This window comes from Ceratotherium simum, chromosome 32 (assembly GCF_057802395.1).
Source record: "Ceratotherium simum simum isolate JZ-2026a chromosome 32, ASM5780239v1, whole genome shotgun sequence".
Taxonomy (NCBI): domain Eukaryota; kingdom Metazoa; phylum Chordata; class Mammalia; order Perissodactyla; family Rhinocerotidae; genus Ceratotherium; species Ceratotherium simum.
In genome coordinates this window covers 2,491,369-2,513,596 of record NC_141931.1, presented here as the reverse complement: position 1 = coordinate 2,513,596, position 22,228 = coordinate 2,491,369, and the positions used below count along the sequence as shown (strand labels likewise).

Below are 22,228 nucleotides of genomic sequence, written 5' to 3'. Positions count from 1 at the left end.
TTGTTTTCAAGTCATGATAATCAGTGAGTTCTGGAATGGCTAACTTTTCTTTTAAATCATATTTTCCTTCATAGAAGACAATGTTATACTTTTATTTTTGAAATTCCAGAATTACATGAAACTATAGCAGTATTTTTCTTAGGTGGGTGATATAACTATTTTAACACCACTATTTACAACTTATGAAAATCTATAAAGGAATTTTTCTTTTCACTGCTAAATTGCTTTTTTTCCCAATCAAATTTATAGTAGAAATGAGACTTAGCAGGACTTATTTGAAGGGCATTTAGAATAATCATTTTCTATTCCAGTGGTGTTGGAATCAACAAATGAGTCTCATCGGAACAACATTTAAGCAAATCTGATTTACATCTAAATTAAAATAAAAACAATCTATGGTAAAGTTTAAAAAATAAAGGTTTGCTAACCAAAACACTCTTAGCCCTTCATCTGAGTTGCTGGAAGTAATTTAAAGTTCCAAGTATAGTATCTTTGAACAATATTCTCTAATTCAGACTTTATACTATTTCTTCTATTCAGATTGACATTACCAATCAATTCCAAGTCACAAAGTTCTAGTCCAAATTCACGCACACTCAGCAAATCCTCCAGACCCTGATGGCAGTATTCTTCGTCTCATTTGGATAGTCTGAGCTTTTGTTATGAGTTGGGTTCAGTGGCCTTTGCTCTTTGATTTGCTCCAGGATCAGTCTAGTTTTACCCCTGAGAAGGTTAACCAGGCCACTCTTGGAGGTTAGTAACCAGAAATTTCAGTTAAAACAAGGGTAAATAAAGAAGCACAAGTTCAGGCTAAGGTTAATTTGTTGTCCAATAATATCTGTTTAATTTTTAAATTTATAGTAAATTTATTTGTAAAAAATTTAAGCTGGAAGAGCCACCCACCCCCCCGCCACCTTGCCCAAAGGAACCACTTGGAGACACTTATCTGGCCCCAGTGTATTTTGTTTGAGAACAACTATTTTTGAAACTTTATATTCCTAAGGATTCAACAATATAGTCCCTGTATAGTCTATTGGGTAGAACTAATAAGGAAAGGCATACACTGATATAGAAAATTCAGTTTTAAAAGTATTTGTGAGTTTTACAGAAATGTACATACGCACTAATATACATTCATTCATTCACTCTACATTTACTGAGTCCCTTTTATGAAATTTCAAATGCATTTTCAAATAATTACTACATATCAATAGAATATATAAATTACCTAGTCATTTTCTGTTCCGTAACAATACAGAAAGTTTAGAATTTTCACATTTCTATACACATACCTATTTTAGTGGAAGAAGCTAAGGATTTCCCAATCACTTCCTTGATTGGAAAAGACAACAAGTATCTTTTTTAATCAACTACTCTTTCTTCTAAAGTTACCGAAAATCAACCAATGGGGAACTAATGGAAGGAGAAAGAATGAAGCAACAAGTAGAGAATTATCAAATAGTTATCCACACTGAGGGCTTAGAGTGCCCAAGGAAAAGCTCTAGAACATGTGAGAAGTTAATTTAAAAATGGATGTGGGATTCAGGTTTTGATCAAGTCTCCCAAGAAGTTGAAAATGCATCTCACAACAGGACTCCACATAAATCCTCATGAATTTATATTAACAGTTGATTGATATTCCATCCTTGTGCAGGAGCAAGAAAAAAAATAACACCAAGCTAAGACCACTAAATACCAATAAGATTGGCACTTGAATGCACAGGTTTGGGCTATTTAAAGGACAGGAGAACCAGGCAGTTGAGTGGAAATAAAAAGATGATTTATCATGCCAACCTGCATTTCGACAGTCTGAGGTCTCAATGCCCCACCCAGGATCTTGGAGCTTCTGTTAGAAAGCTAACATCAAGTGAAACACCAAGCAGCTCAAGGAGATTTTGGCCACAGTGTGGTCAGCTCATCATCAAAGACCCAAAAGTTCAGCGCCCTGAAAGGGAAAGACATTGAAACAAAAACGAACACACTCCGCTAGAGGACTATTTGCCTGCTAACTGTCAAGGTCTAAAATAGTTTTTGTTTATCCTCGTATTTCTGCAGAATATTTAAACTTCCTCTAAGGCTAAAATAAATATATAAATAAATAACCCCTATTACACATTACTTCTACAAACAAATTGTGGTTTCAGGCAATGTTAATCAACAAAAAATTAAAAAAGAAGTCTCTAAAATTAGCCATGACCTTATTTATGGCTTCATTACTTCCCAGATTTCATTTGTTGGGCTGTTTATGTCACCTCTGCCTTTGATTTAATTGCTGCATCTCTAACTATATTAGAATAGCTTAATGAATGGTGACTACTTGTTTTTACTCACCAAAATTTAACATTTGCAGAACATATAACACCAAAGAGCCACTTAATTCACCCATGTATTAGAAGTTGGGTTTATACTTTTAGACGGATCCTGTATTAGGAAAGTATGATATGAACCAATATGACATAATCTGATATAATCAGAGATGAGGCTGAAACAGGAGGTCTCAGGGGCCCACAGACACCATGCTGAGAGCTTACACTGTATCTTGGAGACAATAAACAGCCACAGAATAATTTTAAGCAAGGGAATGAGATGGTCAGATTTTTATTTTAGAAAGAAAACTCCAGGTATTGGGTGAAGTAGGGATTTGAGGAGAACAAGACCAGAGGCAGAGAGGAGTTGGGAGACCACTCGAGTGTCCATGTGTAGCAGGACAGAAGGGGAGAGAGGATTTGGAATTATTTAGAATGTAAAATTGGTAGGCCTTCATCACTGGCTGATATTGGGGGAGGTAGGCTGGCTGCAAAAGAAAGGCTAACAGCTTGAGTAGATGTGTGGGTGGTGACAGCATTCTCTGAGATTAGGCCAAGGAAACTAGAGGGGGTTTGGAATGAAAAACGATGAATTCTGTTTTGGATAGGCTGGGCTAGGTGCCTCAGAGACGCAGAAAGCAGCGTAAGAGCCTGGGGCTTAGAGCAGAGGGTTGGGTCAGTGCAGATCACCTGCGGGGTGGTTAAAACTTTAACCAAAAGAATATATAGGAAAGAGTAGCGGTGCAGAGGTATTTCCCTAGGGAATGCAAAATTAGGGGACAAGCAGAAGAGAACCTCTAAAAAGTCAGTTAAGGAATAGTCAGAAACGAAGGAGGAAGCAAGAGACAGCAGAACCACAGAAACTAAGAGAACAGGGTTTCAGGAATGCCACAGAGTGACTAGAATGGAAAGAACTGAAGTGTTTACCCATCAGGAATCTAGGACGCCATTGGGAAGCTAATCACATGGCTGCTATGACCAATTACCACAAACGTTGCCTCAAGATGGCACAAATTTATTCTATGACAGTTCTGGAGGTCAGAAGTCTGAAATGAGTTTCACTGGGCTACAATCAAGGTGTCGACAGGGCTGCGTTCCTTCTGGAGGCTCTAGGGGAGAATCTCTTTCCTTGCCTTTTCCAGCTTCTAGAAGCCACCTGCATTCCTTGGCTCACAGCCCCTTCCTGTCTTCAAAGCCAGCAGTGTAACATCTTCCAATCTCTCCCTGACCTTGACTCTCCTGCCTCCCTCTTTCACTTATGAAGACTCTTGATATTTTTTTCTTTTTCTTTTTTTTTTGTGAGGAAGATCAGCCCTGAGCTAACATCCATGCCAATCCTCCTCTTTTTGCTGAGGAAGACCGGCTCTGAGCTAACATCTATTGCCAATCCTCCTCCTTTTTTTCCCTAAAGCCCCAGTAGATAGTTGTGTGTCATCGCTGCACATCCTTCCAGTTGCTGTATGTGGGACGCAGCCTCAGCATGGCCGGAGAAGCGGTGCGACGGTGCGCGCCCGGGATCCAAACCCGGGCCGCCGGTAGCGGAGCATGTGCACTTAACCACTAAGCCACTCTTGATATTTCATGGGGCTCACCTGGATAATCCAGGAAAATCTTCCCATTTTAAGATCCTTAACTTGATCAGCTCTGCAATGTCCTTTTTGCTGTGTGAGGTAACAATCACAGTTTCCAGGGGTTAGGGTGTGGACATGTTTGGAGGGCCATTATTCTGTCTACCACACGGAGTCAACGAGATATGGCCAAGGAGATACAACAGTCTATATCAAATCTAGATTAATCTTTCAAGAAGTCTGGATTAGAAGTGAAGAGGAAAAATAGGGCAGAAGATAGCTAGAGGGTGAAAAAGGATTTGTTTTTTAAACAGCATGATAAAGACTTGAGCACGTTTACTGGCTCCACGGAAGTGCCGGCAGAGAGGCACAGGCTAAAGGGGCTGAGAGGAGAGGCTGACGGAGCAGGCTCCGGGCAGGGCTGGGGTGGGATCCGGCAGTGTTCACAGAGCCCGCCTGGAAGGAGAGCTGATCCTCAGCAAGTGGGGCGAGGGAAGTAGCCTGGGCACAGATGTAGCTGGGTTGTAGGTTTGGAGATGAGGCGCATGTTGAAGAGAACAACAAAGTTCAGAACATTTGCTGAGGTGAATGGAGAAGGAGCCAGCCAAGGCCAGAAATGAAGAGCTCAGGGCACTGAGATGCGGCCAGGGTAGAGCATGTTAATTAGCAATGGCACCCATATGTAAAACGCATATGACAATGACATTTACCACCTTTGAGAATTACTTTCTCACATTCCAAGAAAAGCAGAGATAAATAATATCAAGTAAACATAAAAATGGTATTTGACTTTTTGAGTAGCAAATACAACTTTGTTATATGACCCAAGATTCTTAAAAGAGCACATGTTTAATAACTGCATCTAAGAAAATCAGTTTTGTTCTGCCTGCCAGACTTCCTTTTGACACAACTGGATTCCATTTTAATGGGCAAAAAAACAAGTTCACAAGGGTCTTTTCTTTTAAAATCGGCATTTTCTCTCTAGTGGTAAAATGCATGCAAAAAGCATATGATTATGGTATTTATGTTTCCATTAAGGTGTCCTCAACAAGCTGGGGGAGTCTAGCCTACTATTTTCCTGCTATTTAGATTTATAGCAGCACAGTACCTATTTTATTTCAATTACATTTGAGGACAATGCACTCTTGGTGGCAAATGATTGCGTGGTGACAGTCAGCAAATGTCCATTAGAGCTGTCTTTCTGTGAAGTTTTTAACTAGACATTCTGGTATCTGGATATAAAAATATGAATTGCATGGTGTCCTCAAGTAAATAAGAAACATTATTGACAAGCATTTCATCATTTCGTTGTTAGAATTCAAACATACTAAACTTTTAAATTGAAATTAATTGTATAACCTACATGAAAAGAAACTTTTTGATAAGTGTCAAGAAACACTGGATAAAGTTTATGAATATCACACCTGCAGGGTGACCTTTTAAATAAAATGACTATTTAATCATAGGTAACAATGGACATTTATGAATGCCAAGATAAAGCTGTATCCAATATGGAAATTATAAATTACTTCACAGCTTCACTGTTAACAGATCTTACTAAATTAAATTATATTGGAGTTCCAATTTGTTTTTTCATTAGTCCAAGAATAGTGTTTTCGAAGGGTGGATAAACTGGTTAGATTACAGTCAACTGAGGTACTTGTTGAAAATGTGGGCTGTTAGTCCCCAACCAGATCTACTGAATCAGAATATCTGTGAGGAGAGCGCAACAGAACTGCACTTGCGAGAAGCACCTCAGGTTCTTTGTACACAGGCTACAATGTGAAAAATCACTGCTCTAGAACAGTTCGTAAGATCACGGTGCCTGCCCGCCTGCCCCACCAGGAGATAACTTGATGTAAATAGAAATGTCAAATGTTTAGACAAGGTTTGCGAAGGTCCAGCCTCCGTACCTCCATGGAGCATTGCAAGCTTGGAATCAGCAAGAATTTCATGAAAGTAGAACATGAAGAACCTCAAAGATTTCCATGAAAGTACAAAATGAAGGGCTTCAAACTGTCAAACGCCAGACAGAAACTGATCACATTCATATACCACTGTCCCCTACTCACTCTCAAATAAGCCATTGTACGGTATCCAGCACTTACTTTCAATCCACATACTTATACTGTAAAGGCAATCTGGAATGCCTTCTAATGAACTCACTAAGTCCTAATTTAAAGAGACACTGTTCCTGACATGATGTGATTTATGGAGAAAACGTAGAGACCAAGCTATTTAATGAATGAAGTGTATCAGCAGAGTTGCATCCCTATACTTTTTTAATCTATATTAAGTATAAGCAATAAAATCTATCTTTATTCTTTTCAAGTTTGTTCCCTGCTTGTTTCTGTATCCAGGTGGGGATGCTGTGCTTTCCTGAGAGTAAACACCTACTTCCTAACTAAAAATAGCAACATCAAACACTTAAATAGTGCTTACTATGGACCAGGCACAGTGCTAAGTGCTGTATATATATTAACAGAGTTAGTCCTCCCCAAGCCTAATGAGGTAAGTACCATTATTAGGGCCATTTTACTGATGAGGAAAATGAAGCATAGAGTTTCCACAGCTAAGGGCAGAAGAGCCCAGAAGCAAACCCAGGCAGTGTGGCTCTATAGTTCATGCTTACAGTTCACTCAACTGCCTCCTACTTATAGCAGGATTGTTGGTAGAGGTAGGAGTTGCCAGGAGATAGTGGCATGTCAGAGTTAACACGGATGAATGCTAGCAGACATTTGATTGATAAGATTTCTTTAAGTAGAGGCTTAACAAAATGAAACACAGAAGAGCTAATTGAGCAACATTGGAGAATTCTGCCCATTACTAATTTTACAAACTATGTGGAAATGATTTGACCAGGGGATAGTTCTCCAATATGTAGACAATCTTGATCTAAACATGATGATTCTCTTGGGCTCTTGTGTGCACATACTCAGAATGGTATTTGGCTCCATGAAACAGAAACCTGATGGAAGGTGACAAACAAGTATGGGGCTCAGTTTTACAGGTGACAAAGGCTAGAAGGTGGGCTCACCAGGCCTAGGACAGCTGCTCAAGGGACCAGGCTGCTTCCCTCTTCCTCCTCAGGATTGTTAGATGAACCCTACCTTGGAGCACCCATCCAAGTTCCAGGCGGAGAGAAGGAAAAATGGCAAAGGGAAGAAGTTGTCAGCTCCATTTTAATCAGGAAAAAACTAGCTTTGCAGGAAGTCCCATCCTAGGTCCACTTCTAAATCATTAGTCAGAGTGATGTCACATGGTCACCTCTTACTGCAAGGGAGCCTGGGAAATTGAAATTTTTAGCTGGCACACTGCCAACCTGAACAAAATTGGGATTCTCTTAAGTAAGGAAAAAGGGGAGACTGGGTATTAGGTAGGCAACTAGCAGTGTCTTCCACATTCAGGGAGAGATGCGGAACTCAGAGAACACTGTATCAGCCTCCTAAAGTATTCTAAGCAACTGAAGCTACAACAATCTAATAGGGAATGCACTCTTGTCAAAGAAATGTAGGATTATGAATCATTTACAATAGCTAAATATTTGAGGTCTTCGGTTTGAAGTAGGGTAAAATATGTACACCAATATTTTTTTGTATTATTCATACAAAACAGAAGTGTAGGGTCCGCTTCTCTTTAGCATCGATCCAATTTGAAAAATCAAAATGTTACCAAGGACATTAATAAATAGTAGTAACAACGGCACTGTGACCAAAGCATCTAGTCAGATGAGTTCATGTGTCAATCAAATAAACAGGCATAGAAATATTTCTAGACATGGTATGAAGCTATCCTATAAAAAGCATTTTATAAATAATATGTGGAAAGTAAGAAAGTGTCCCACTTTGACATCAAATCACACTATTTAATAAATTGTTGCTGGCTATTTCCATATGGGGCTACCAGATCCATATTTCGGACTATAAGATCAATCAAAATGATTAAACAATGAAATTCAGGATACTGCTTTCTTACCAAACAAGGAAAATCCCAGAACAGATGCAGGCTATGCTTCAGATTGTCAACTGACTGCCTATACTCCCATGGAATCCAAAAATTTGAATAGTAAAGTTCGTCAGACACCAATTGCAAATTTTGGTGAAATTTAGTCAGTTGATGGGAGTTTCTTTATTGGGTATATTCTTCATACAGGAAATACTCTCTGAGGAGTTTCAAGTTTTATCTTTTCATTTGAATTATTTTTTAAAAAGTTAATAGAAGCATATTCTAGATCATCTTATAAACGTGTTATTTCACTGTCTCAATTTAAGTTTACAAATATGAAGGCACCAAGAAACATTACTTTTATTGTCTCAAGTTAATGATAATAGAAGCGAATGGGACTTCATGCACACATGTGGCATACAGGTCAAATGTCTGGATAAGGACATGCGTAAGAACTGCAGAAATCTCACTGAGAAAAGTGATGGGAGAATTGAGTCAACCCTTGGCTGGTGGGGGAGGCAAACAAACTCAAATGAACCTGCCATGGAGCAGCCACCACCATATTCATGATTTGTGCACGACTTTAGATTTTAAAAAACATTATTAGCCACATTAAATTAATGGTGTTCATTTGAATGTAATGGTTTTGCTATTTTGTTTGTATTTAATTTGTAAAGATGTTTGGTTTTATAGTTGTATAATGGCTGTAAACATAAGGAGTTTAGTCCTATTTTACTTTTATACATATTTAAGTAACATTATAATCAAAACAATTTAATTATATACTGCAGTTTCAAGAGATTGTCTTTCCTTTAAAAAGAGTCTCTGCACTACCCAAGTCTGAGAAACACTTTTCTACAGCTTTCTCTCTGATGGAAAAAGAGGTGACGCCATTACTTCCAAGCCAAATTCATACTCAGTTACAGGTAGGTGAAGAAATACCTTACAGGTGCAATCATCTCCAACTTTTTGGATTAGTAATATTGTTTAATGGATGTCTTATTGTCTGCAGAAATAATATTTACAAAAATCTAAACTTAAGTTTCTGTGATCCTTTTTAAAAAAAATAAATTATAATTCTCTTGAGTTGGAAGTTCTTAGAAATTCTCTAGTCTAATCACCATTTTGGGGCACAAATGCATAGAACTGTAAAATCCCCCACAGATAGCTGCCCAGGCTGTGCTTGGGCAAGGCTGAGAGGGGCTTTTGAATATAGCGATGCCTACCATGTGATGCTTGGGGTGACTCGTCCCCAGGACGAAAGTCTCCTCTGGAATGTTTTGCTGAGTGGATATTTAACGGAAATTAGTTAGGAGGCTGAGTCAGTGTGAGGTCAGCACGGTGCAGAGTGGAGACTGTAGCCAGGGATGCTGGAGCCCAGTAGCAGACAGGGCTCTGAGCCCGTACACCCTTTGGAAAATCTGCAGAAATCCTGGGAGAGATTTAGACTCTTACAGGGAACTTGGGTTTAAGGCAACGGTTTCCGGCCCTCGGCATCTGGAGAGCGCCCTCGGACTCCCATCCCGCACGTCAGGTGGGACTCCTGAGCTCCTTGAACCACCATTACAAGCACATCCACTATTTGTTTGATTTTCAAACTAGATGCAGAAGATGCCAAAAATGACTGTTTTTATCAACGATCAGTAACATGATAACTAATTTTCTTTTAGGTCCTCCAAAAGTTACTAACTGGCAAAACCAAAGTTTCTGCTGTCCTTTCTCCCAAGAAAACACTTTCAATGGGACATTCATGGCCTTCAAATGCCATTTGACCATCCGCAAGCAGTTCATAAGTACAGCAAAAACCAAGAAGTTTTTTTTAAGAAAATGTCACAGTCACTGATGATAATTTTCTTTGAATCCTGACACATCTGTGTTGGCTAATAAGCACTGTGAACCTTCTCGGTAATCACACCCAAGCAGTTTAAATAAACCGCAAGCCTGCCATGTTAACTTCTCATTGCAGTCAACACCAAATAGATTTTCAGAAAACAATAAAGGAAAGCTAAAATCCAACAAAAACCAAAAAACAAGAAAGAACAGAACAATAATCCGACTGGGGTTTTACCTTAAGATCTGCTTGTCCTTCTGGTACTCTTTAAAATGCTTCCTTCTGGGTTTGCCTGAGGGTTACCTGTTGCATTTGCAAACCTCTATTAAAAATATCGAGAAGTAAATAACTAAAACGTGGACTGCCTGCCAAATTTGCAGCCAAATAACACATGGGTGCTATCGATGAAATAATCCCAATACATTCCTGGTCCTGCAGGGTTCCTACAGCGCAGTACCAGCGACCAATAGCACCAGCAGCAGACCTGAAACTTGTTAGAAATGCAAATTCTCAGGCTCCACTCCAGCCCTACTGAATCAAAATTCTAGAGAAAGGTTAATCAATCTGTGTTTTAAGAAACACTCCAGGGGATTCTGACACATGCTAAAGCTTGAGAACCACTAGTTTTAAGCGAAACCTGCTATTTTTAATGTTCAAAACTTAGCTCCCTTATAGAGCAACCATTATAAGAAAGCATTACACGATGTGATACGATTGGTATATTGTTCATGACAACAACATGCATATGTTTCAGATAAAAAGAAATGAGTTGTATTTTCTTCATGAACTAAACTTTATATGGTATCTGAATATATAAATAGAGGGGTGGAAAAAGATCTGTTTTTAAATTGCTTCAGTTAAAATTTGAAACAAATATATAGCCATTAAAAATACATAGCAAAAAAAATAAATAGCCATATAGTCAGTTAAAATCTGAAATAAATATATAGCCATTAACACAGAGGCAACATTGCAGTCCCGTGTGTCATACTAATATACAGAATGAGACCCATGGTCTGCCACTATTAACAAGCAATTTGAAGACTAGCTATACTATACATCTCATTCACTAATTCTTTCATAAAATAAAATCATGTCACTAAAAAAAAGTGGCCCTCTAAATAAATTATAATTGGAACAAATGTCATTCCTCATCTATTTAATTACCACAACCAGAAGCTCCCCCAGCAATAAAAGGAAATATGGCTTAAGTAGAAGAGCCATAATTTCAAGTTTGCTTTTTATTGGAGTTATAAACTCAAGGTTAATTCTCCAGTCTAAATCCATTTTAAGAACAAGATGAAATATGTTGGAATCATTAGAAAAGCTATCAAAACCTCTGCTGCTCCTTCCATTAGGCTTCGATTTGTGTAAACTCAATACTTTTAGACACAACGGCTATTTAAAGACCATTAATAAAAGGCAGTTCTGGTTTGAGAACTGACGAACAATCTAATCCCTTGTCAAAAACTATATAAAAGTTGATTTGGAAGCAATCTTCTGATTGCTCCTGGAGCCTACCTTTCTACGGGTGCAGGTTTGGAATTCCGCGGCTTCTTCACTTGGGCATACAAAGCATCCATCATATGTCCTTCTCTTGGGCTCTGGGGTCTGGCGTTGAGAGCCATGGGACCTTCATAGGAAGACATTCCCCCGTACATCAACTCATCATCACAGCCAAATGTCCGGTGAAAATCTTGGATTTCAGCATAGTCACGCTCTCGAGCTTGTCGCTCTCTAAATTCTCGAGTTTTGGCTTGAATCCTGTAAAATTAGAACAAAGTTGAAACAAGAGAAACTATGCCTTTTCTAAGAACTGCGTATAGAAACATTCATCAAAATATCTTGTAAAATGCATTTTATTTCATGTAGCTATAAGAGGAACAATGGTATAAATGATGTTATATTCATTTTAGATTGTCAAGGTAATGTCACGGATGCTCAAAAATAATGACTTGAGATAGCTTCTGTTCATGTCAATAAGCTATAGTCACAATTTACATCTTAATTAAAACTGTCACCTATTCACTAGCTTTAATAATTCACCAGGAACAGATAGTTTTAGGCATCTGTTTGGGTTTTACTCATGAATTTTTTTTTTCCTGAGGAAGATTCACCTTGAGCTAACATCTGTTGCCAATCTTCCTCTTTTTGTATGTGAGCCACTACCACAGCATGGCCACTGACAAACGAGTGGTGTAGGTCCACAGCCAGGAATTGAACTCAGGCCACTGAAGCGGAATGCACCAAACTTAACCACGAGGCCACCAAGGCTGGCCCCTCATAAATTTTTTTTAAGGCAAGGAGTGATCTCTTAAAAGTTACACACACACACACACACACACACACACACACACAATATACATATACATTTATGTGTGGGTGCATAATATATATATATCTTATTCATTATAAATATATCATACACATTCAACATTCTATAAAGCTTAAACATGAATCCACACCATAATTCTTTATTAATGGCAAAAGAAGGTCTCAGTTTAATGACACCAACTTTGATTTTACGTGATGTATACAGAACTGGCAGATCCTGAGATTAAGGATGAGAAGGCATGTGTCCAATCAAATTCTGAAATAAAACTTGCCTGTTTTATAACAAAGAAAAAATTTTAAACAACCACCTTTGCTGAAGACATGTTTAAATATTCCCTAAGATTTTATTAAGATACTTGGTACAAAGTCCTCTTCAACCTATAATATATTGATATAATTTATGTCCTAAGTTGATCATGGTTATCTAAAAATAATTAACACTTGATAGAATTTTGATGATTTTTGATAAGAAAAATATTTCCATTACATATTTACAAATTTAAATGTTTACTTAAAAGTGAAGTCTTAATTATATAAAGCAATATTTTAGACTGAGTTTAATGTTTCATTGCAAAGTTATTTACTTTTCTCATATTTGAAGTAGACCACTGCTAGCATAAATGACACATAAATAATAAATATATACTCAAAAGAAAAGATACACAAACCATATGAAGACAGTACAAAAAAGAAAACTGCAGGCTAATATCCTCACGAATATAGAAACAAAAATCCTTAAAAAAAATTAGCAAATAGAATTTAACAATATGCAAAAAGAATTATACACATGACCAAGTGATGTTTATTGCAGGAATGCAAGGCTGGTTCAATATCCAAAAATCAATCATAGGCTGGCCCAGTGGCGTAGTGGTTAACTTCACGGCCTCCGCTTCGGTGGCCCGGGGTTCACAAGTTCGGATCCCAGGCACGGACCTACGCACCACTTATTAAGCCATGCTGTGGCATGTGTCCCACATATAAAGTAGAGGAAGATAGGCATGGATGTTAGCCCAGGGCAAATCTTCCTCAGCAAAAAGAGGAGGATTGGCAACAGACGTTAGCTCAGGCCTAATCCTCCTCACAAAAAAAAAAAATCAATCAGTGTAATCCACCATATTAACAAGCTAAAGAAGAAAAATCACATGATCATATCAATTGATGTAGAAAAAGCATCTCACAAAATTCAATACCCATCATGATAGAAGCTCTCAAAAACTACTAATAGAGAGGAACTAACTTCCTAAATTTGATAAAGAGCATCTACAAAAAACCTATTGGTAACATAACACATATCGAAGAAAGACTGCATGCTGTCCCCTAAGATTAGGAAAAAGGTAAGGATGTCTGCTCCCACCACTGTAATTGAACATAGTGCTAGAAATTCTAGGCAAGGCAATAAGCCTAGAAAAGGAAATAAATGGCATATAGATTGGAAAGGAAGAAATAGAACCATTCTTATTTGCAGATGACATGACAGCCTCCATAGCAAACTCTCAACAATTCTCAAAAATCTCCTAGAACTACAAACCAAATTCAGCAAGGTAACAGGATACATCAATATACAAAAATCCACTGTTATTTCTATATGCTGGCAATGAACATGGATGCTGAAATTAAAAATACAATGCCATTTATAATTACTAAAAAAAGGAAATATATAGATAATGATATAAATAAAATAAAGGTTGGTTTATAGACATGTATAAAAATATACAGATTTAAATCTAATAAAATATGTACAGGACTTGTATGCTGAAAACTATACAATGCTGATGAAAGAAATCAAAGAAGATCTAAAAAATGGAGAGACATACTGTGATCATGGATGGAAGACTCAACATAGTAAAGAAGTCAATTCTCCCCAAGTTGATACACAGGTTTAATGTCATTGCTATAAAAACCGCAGCAAGATTCTTGTAGAAATAGACGAGATTATTTTTAAATTTATATGGAAGGCAAAGGATAGAATAGCTAAACAATTGTGAAAAAGAACAATAAAGTGATGGGAGTCACACTTCCTGACTGCAAGATTGTAATATAGCTACAGTAATCAAGACTGTGTGGAATCTGTGAAGGGACAGACACAGATCAATGGAACAGGATAGAGAACCCAGAAATAGCCAACAAGTATGGCCAACTGATTTCTCACAATTGTGCAAAAGCAATTCAATGGAATAAAATAGTCTTTTCAACAAATCAGATATCCATAGGCAAAAACAAAAACACTCAATTTAAATTTCACACCTTATACAAAAATTAACTCTAAATGGATCACAGATTTAAATGTAAAATGTAAAGCTATAAAACTTTAGAATAAAATCTTTAGGACCTAGTGCTCGGTGAAGAATTCTTAGAAATGATACCAAAAGCATGATCCATAAAAGAAAAAACAGATAAATTGGACGTCATCAAAATTAAAGCATTTCCTCTGTGAAAGACTCTATTAAGAGAATGAAAAGACAAGTACAAACTGGGAGAAAATATTTGCAAACCACATATTTGACAAACGACTCATGTCCAGAATATATAAAGAACACTCAAAACTCAACAATGAGAAAACAATCCAATTAGAAGGGCAAAAGATATGAAGCAAAATTTCTCTGAAAAGAATATACAGATGACAAATAAGCACATGAAAAGATGTTCAACATCACCAGCCATTAGGGAAATGCAAATTAAGACCAAAAGGAGCTATCACTACACACCTATTAGATCAGATAAAATAAAAAACAGTGATAATATCAAATGCTGGCAAGGATGCAGGAAAACTGGATCTCTCACACATTGCTGCTGGAAATATAAAATGGTACAGCCACCTTGGAAAACAGTCTGGCAATTTCTTAAAAAACTCAACATACACTCACCATACAACTGACTCCTAGGCATTTATCTCAAAGAAATGAAAACTTAAGTCCATGCAAAAACCTGTACACAACTGTTCATAGACACTTCCTTTCTAATATTCAAAAACTGCAAATAACCAAAATGTCCTACAATAGGCAGCTGGCTAAAGGAACTAAGGTCCATTCTCATGCCGGAGCACTATTCAGCAATACAAAAGAACAGATTATTGATACATACGGCAATTTGAATTGATCTCAAGGGCACTGTGCTATGTGGAAAAAAAGTCAATCTCAAAAAGTCATACACTATAAGATTTCATTTATATAACATTCTCAAAATGACAAAATGATAGACGTGGCAAACACATTAGTGGTTGCTGGAGAACAGCTATGGTGGGAGCAGAGGGGTGGGTGTAACTATAAAGGAGTAGTGTGAGGAAGCCCTCTGTGATGCAATAGTGCTGTTCTCTGACTGCAGAGGTGGTTCTCGGAACTTACACATGTGACAAGACACAGAACTATAGACACACATGGTGCCAATGTCAATTTCCTGGTTTTCACATTGTATTATAGTCCTGTAAGTTGTAACGGTTAGGGGGAATCAGATGAAGGGTACGCAAGACCTCTCTGTACCATCTTTGCAACTTCCTGTAAATCTAAAATTATTTCAAAATAAAAAGCTTTTTTAAAAAAAGCTGGAAAACTGTCACATAGCATTGCAACGAAAATTTGCATTTTTTCCCTTGTTTTTTTCTTTCATCTAGCTTATCACCATCATGCCAGTCTTGTTTTCCAAATTTTGGACCTACCAGGTCACATTTCTCTAGTTTCTCTTATTTCCCAGGCGTAAAATGGAAATACTTAAATTCACCTAGCTCAGCGTTTCTCAACGGAGGTCCAGTGACATTTGAGACAAATTTTTTTTTTATTCCTTATATAAACCAACACTTAACAAAAATAGTTAATAACATGAAAGCCACACGATCTGAGCCACGCCCTCACTGAAGTCCAGGCAAGGAGACAGGGATACATAAGGAGAGGGAGAGGCCACAGCATGGCTCAAGTGCCTGGATGGAGGATGTCTGCAAGGCGTGGGTAGGGGCAGGTGTGGTGGCCAGAGAAGGGGGAGGGTTCCTGAGGCGTGCCCAGGCCCTGGCCCTGACGGCAAGGGTAAGGCAGGGGCCCAGCTCCTCTTGGGCCTGGGTGATGCAGTGGGCATCGGCAGGACTTCTTGCACAACGGGTTCCAGCCACATATCATCAAGCAGTGTCCCCAGCCATTGAGGCAACCAAAAATGCTTCATATATTCCCATAACCTCCCAAGGAGGACCTTATTTCCTGGCTTGAGGACCAATGACTTTCTTAGCTCATAAGAGAATATTAGAAAGTTAGAAATTTTTATCAGCAGAGTCCTAGATTCTAATAAATATAAGTCCCACAAAAGAATAACCATAACAGAAACAGCAACGCAAATTCTAATGTCAAATTTAGCTAAATTTATACTAATTTTTTATTATAATCTACTGATTCATTTAGGAGCAATTATCACAGTCAAGGATGTTATTATAAAAGCCGATTACCCCTAAATACTGGATATCCATAATGAAAAGTTCATATAAGCTGAGATAATTATATTCTTTGCACAACATTGTCTTTTTGACTGTATTTGGCCAGAGAAAGGGAAATTACTTCCTTCTTCAACTCAATGGGATATTAATTTGAAGCTCAATTATGACAACTTACCTGACAACACACTCTGCTACTATATTTGGTCACCATCAGACAATGACCTAATCATGGGTAATATCCAGGGTGACTGGGCAGTCACATCAGTCTTGAAGTTTGGGAACCTGAAGAAATTTGGAGGGCTACCGTAGAAATAAAGCCAAAAGTTCTGAATTTGGAGAGCCTTCTGGAAACCAAAGGGAGTGACTTAGAGTGAATCCTATGGTATTTGAACCTCAATTCACTAAAGGTGAAGATAATCCTGCTTACTTATGTTAGAAAGTGCAGACCCATTAAGAAAGGAAGTCATCAGAAAAAGAAAATACGAACATTCTTTTCCCAAGGGAAGCATGAACCTAAATAATCTCCCCAAATGTCTTGCACATCAATTTTATTATATTACTGATGGGTCCTGGATTTGAATGTTCTTTTGTTCCAAATCACACAGAAACTAATATTCACTGGGGGTCAATTTCTAACAAGTCAATTGCTCAGAAGAAATACTCAGCAGCATGAGGTACTATAAATAAGGCCCAGTTTTCAGTTGCTTTATTCTATCCAAACTTGTAATATTATTACTAATTGCCACTAATCATTGAACCCAATCAATACTACAGTCACATCTAGAGTACCGTCTAAAAACACTCATTTTTTTCTAAGCTCCAATAACATAAGAAATTACATTTTTATTGTTTATCTTGTCATCAGGGATAAATGTATCTCCAAAGGTATGAAAGCTGTTTGCACCCCTGCTTTCCACCCTGGCGGCTCACACTATGATGAAAACCTTAGAATAAAGCTACAGCATACCTGTGGCCAACGAAGGTGGGTCTAGTGCTGCAAAAGGCTAAAGAATCTGGTTACTAGCTTGAACTAGTGTCCATTCTAAAGTTCATCCTCGAAAGTAATGATAATGAAGCTTTCCGTGAAAATGGCTATAAAAATTAGATTTTAAAAACTAGGAATGCTCTGTGGTTTGTGAATTTTAGTGACAATTCAGAGTCAAATTAACAAGACACAAATGATTTTCTTTACTATAAATTTTTATGCTTGAATGTCTTGTTTATATAAAGTGAGAAAAGGGACTTTGCAACACAACCAAAGGGTTATATTTACATGTTCTATATTTTCATTCTATGTGGAGAAACTTATTTCAGAAAAGAAATATTTGGCTCAAGAGAAAAAATATTTCTGTTCTCCTAATAAAAATAGCATAGTTTCTTAGGGAAACTTTAAAAAAAAGATAGTGAATATCTTTCAGTTGAGCCCTTAATGGTTCCAGATGGTCAAGGCTATAAAAGGACACCCCTTCTATTCTTTTATTGTGACCTTGAGGTCACAAATTATCTCTAAGATGTAAGAGTCATTCGTTGGTCTGAACAGTCAGGTTGTTGTTTAGCATTTTCCATCCCATTTATCTTGGGCCAAACCTCAGCAATGACAGAAGTAAATGATTAGCCCAAAACTTAGCAAAAGAAATAAATGTCTATTGCTTTAAGCATTTCAGAAAGTCCTTCCTAGTTATAAACAAGAGAACTATTTTGAGGTTTAAATGATCACAGATAGCTGTACCTACCGATGTTGATGGGCAACATTATCAAGCACTATTTCCCTAGCCTCGAAATGCACACAAAAAAAATTGAAAAAACAATTAAAATTTTTTATTAAGACATTTTTTAAAAGTTGGTAAAGAATTTATCATTTCAATTTATGTTGAAACATAAATATTCACACCTTTCCTCTCTGTTAAAAAAAAGTCTTTTCCATTATGATAATGAAATTGCCTTGAACCTGCACAGAAAATTATACACAAAACAATGTAATATACTAAATAAAGTAATAAGGTTAATTTCTTTCCTGCTGTCACTAAATTCATGCTAACAGTCTCTCTTCAGCTTGACATCAATTAATGATTTTAATTCCAGACTCTCGTCACAGTGTTCACCACTCTCTTCTCTAATTAAAATGGATGATGCAGGATGAAGATGAAACACACAAGACTCCTGTTCTTGTAACATTTCTATTGGTAGGATTTTTGCTTTTACAACAAATAGCTTTTAACACTAATTGCGGTAGAGTAAGATGAAAATAACTTTTTTATGATGATGAAGTATAGTCTTTATACATCCAGGAAATGCACAAGGCATGAGAATCACTACTGAGTGACCAAATCCTTAGGATGAAAAATCAATGTTGTACTTAAATTACTCAGTTATATCCCAAATACTTCTATCTCCAAAGCTACAAAGCTTCAATACATGAAACTACCAATGGTGTGTTTTTTCAAAAGACTCCAAGAAACAAAAATTGAACTTCAATCATTTTAATTTTTTAAAAAATGCTGTTAATGTCTACAGAAGATGGAATACACTAATATTAATTTAACCAAAAAAAATTTAAAATAAATTTCAGATTGCTACATATTAGATAGTTGTTAACCATCTTCAAAACAATGTTTAAGATCTTGCAATCAACTCTTCTGAGGAACATTTTGCCCCCAACTTATTGCACTGCCATCCAGAAACTTAATTCCGGGAACAAAGTTCCTGCATCTTTTCCCAACAGTCTCTCCTCTCTCTAAAAGTCAGTATTACAGAAATTCATCAAATAAAACCTAAATTCATGGCAGAATGAAATTTATGCTATGAGACACCTGGAAGGAACAGTTCAATTTAATAGCAGTTTGTGGTCAACTGACTGAATGCTTTATTTGCCCCTCAAAACACCTGAGCAAATCACAGATTTCAGAAATACTATGGTTCAACTCATCAATCCTTTAGCTTACCCTGCTGGGTAAATCTGACAACTGCCACCTAAGCATATGTCAGCTGCCAATTTGGTGTCTATGCTGAACTCCCAAATGAGGGAAAACATTCCACTAGATTTCTTACTTTGAAAACAGTCATAATTTTAAGTGGGATTTTAATATCTTTGTAATAGTAGGGTAAAAGTTGATTGAAACAAAAAGCCTTCCATATTCTAAACGGGTCCTGAAAAAAAATTTCTCAAGCAGGAACAACTGTTTTGAAGGTACATTTCCAATTCAAAGGAAGAATGCAAGTTGCTGAAATCCATAATGGTCCCTTTAATAGGTGGGAGGAAAAGTTAAATTTCATCCCTTAATGCTGAAATGAGATGATAGTTTTAAAATACAAAATGGTTAAAAGTTGTAGAAGTCATAAAAGAAAAGCATTCATGGAGATACTACTAACCACTAATACAACCACAATTTTTAAAGAATCTAAGCAGTTAAAAGAACGCCCACCCCCCACAAGCCCTGTCTGGGGGTTAGGGAGCCTGAGTGCGGGTGTAGCATTTTTCCATTTTGCTAAATTTATAAGTTATTGGGAATTAGACCTAGACCCCAAATTACCATCTCTATGAAGCATTCATTACCAAGTAGCCCCACCAATCTCTCCCATTCCCAAAGATCTGTGGTCACCTATTTTCACAATTGCTTATATTGTCTTATATTAATTTTTTTAATTTTACCTTGTTAAAACCTTTTCTCCCTCTTAACAAAGGTAAAAGATATCTGACAGAGGGAACAATATAACCATAATAAAAACTTTTATACTATCATATTGTGTACTCAATATATTGTAAACAACATAAACTTCTCTTTTACGCTAATAAAACACTAGAATAATATTTCACTAACCAAAACACACACACATTCACTCACACACACACTCTTATAGATACTCATTCACTCACATGATGTTTGGGCTTTTACAAGTATCAGAGCATCTACAATTTTTTCCAACTCAAAGAGATGCTACAATCCCAAATACGCCTAACACAGCTCTCATGAAAAATAAAACCGCATTTTCCTACTCCAGTTATAGTCTGTCAGTAAAATCAGTTAGAAATACATATATGCCCAAGGCTCAATTTGCTCAAGTATTGGTCTAAGTAGTGAACTTCCATAAAGAAAGTTAACAGATTCTTAAATATTTTTGTTTACCTGTACAATAAATATATTTTTAAAAAATGCTTGATGAAACTAATCCCATTGATTAGAGGTGACTTTTCTGAAGGATTCAAGAGGTCAGAGAAAATATGAAAAACTCTATTATAGCATAGAAAAATACATATTTTCCATCAAAAGGTTAATCTTTAAAAGTCAAGCTTTGTTTGAATGACACTATGTGACCTAAATGCAAAGGTTATCCAGGTTATCTGGGTTATCCAGGTTCTGATGCCAGAATTCTGTCAACCTGAACCCTACGTTTTAAGCCAAAAGAGTGAAAATTCTTTTTTTTTCTTTCTTTCAGATACTCAGGGAATGCATCTATTATTGCTATATAGATGGTTCCTCCTGTAACTTCTCTAACTCCTTATTCATGTACTTCAAACACGTACTCCTACATTATATGATATATAATAAAAAAGTCAATCTCTGCAACAAACAAACATATCATCTGCTGAAAAGAATCTTACCAACAATAGAGACCACAAAAATGTCTATCAAAATTTCAAGTAATTACTCAAAGCAGATAAGGGAGACAGTTGGTAAAACCCAAAAGAGAAATACTAGTGAATGGGAACCGGATGCAGAAATGCCATAGAAACTTGCAAAATGACACACCAAGAACTGGGTGTGTACCACTTACAGACACACACGGTCCAATGGCCTACTATTGAAAACACAAAGCTTTGAAGGGTGATTATCACTTTGAATAATGGAATGTTTCAAGCCATACATTTCCTTAGCAGATTTATAAATATTCTTCATACCCTGGGAGGATTTCATAAGAAATTCATTAACTTTCTCATGTGTCCACTACAAGCATTCAGTCCCCTTGGAAATACTTCCAAGCATAACCTACTATGTAGATATAGACAATAATATCACAATCGATATCCCTTGCTGAGTAACTACAACATGCAAGCCAGTTAATATTATAAATCTCTTTTAATAGAATGAATACCATATGAGGTAAATATTATTTGAGAGTTGGGGAATTTGGCGAGATACCACAGCTAATATTTTACCTTTCAAACCTTCTTTCCTTCTTTCTGTCCTTCCTTCCCATCCATCCATCTGCTCATACAGATTTGACCTTGTTCCAGAAAACATTTACCATGATTTTCAAAGAATGTATAGAAATGCAAAATAAATCAAAATGAAAATAGATGTTAACTTTCTAAAAGTACGTATGTGTAGAAATATATATTTTATAGGAAAAAAATTAGAATGGCATAGACCACTATGTTAACAGATATTACAGATAAACTTTTGGTTTTCTATTTTAATTTTAGGGGTTTTTTTTTTCAAATTTTCTGTAGATTTAGAATTAGAATAGATTTAGAATTAGAATAAATTTAGCATTAGACCTTAAAAAGGTTTATGTTTTAAACAGGTGAGAAACACGTAGGAAAGAGAAAATGGAACAGAAATAAGATTCCTAAGTACACAAAACGGAAGCCATAAAGTAGAGGCAGTTCACAAAACTGGCTCTAAAGGACCACTTGCACGTGGTCCTAGGAAACAATCAATTGACTTCTACAGCCAGTTAGATGAGTTGAGGGGGCAGATATGGTTGAACCAGGAGCCAACGGTCTTTACTTGCCATCAGCATTTCTCAAATGACTCCGAATTCTGAGAGATGTTAGTATTTTATGAAAAACAAAAAATGAATGGGATGTTCTGTGAATAAACAAGTTAGGAAA

At 36.8% G+C, this 22,228-nt stretch overlaps 1 protein-coding gene across 17 annotated transcripts in view; it reads right to left on the bottom strand.

The window, feature by feature from the left end:
* PARD3 (par-3 family cell polarity regulator) overlaps window positions 1-22,228 on the bottom strand; it is a 623,149-nt gene that overhangs the window by 136,682 nt on the left and 464,239 nt on the right. For all 17 annotated transcript variants that reach the window (XM_087420636.1, XM_087420634.1, XM_087420623.1 and 14 more), the window contains one exon: window positions 11,172-11,414. In XM_087420636.1, coding sequence (XP_087276762.1) covers window positions 11,172-11,414 — 243 coding nt within the window. The remainder of the gene's footprint in view (window positions 1-11,171; window positions 11,415-22,228) is intronic.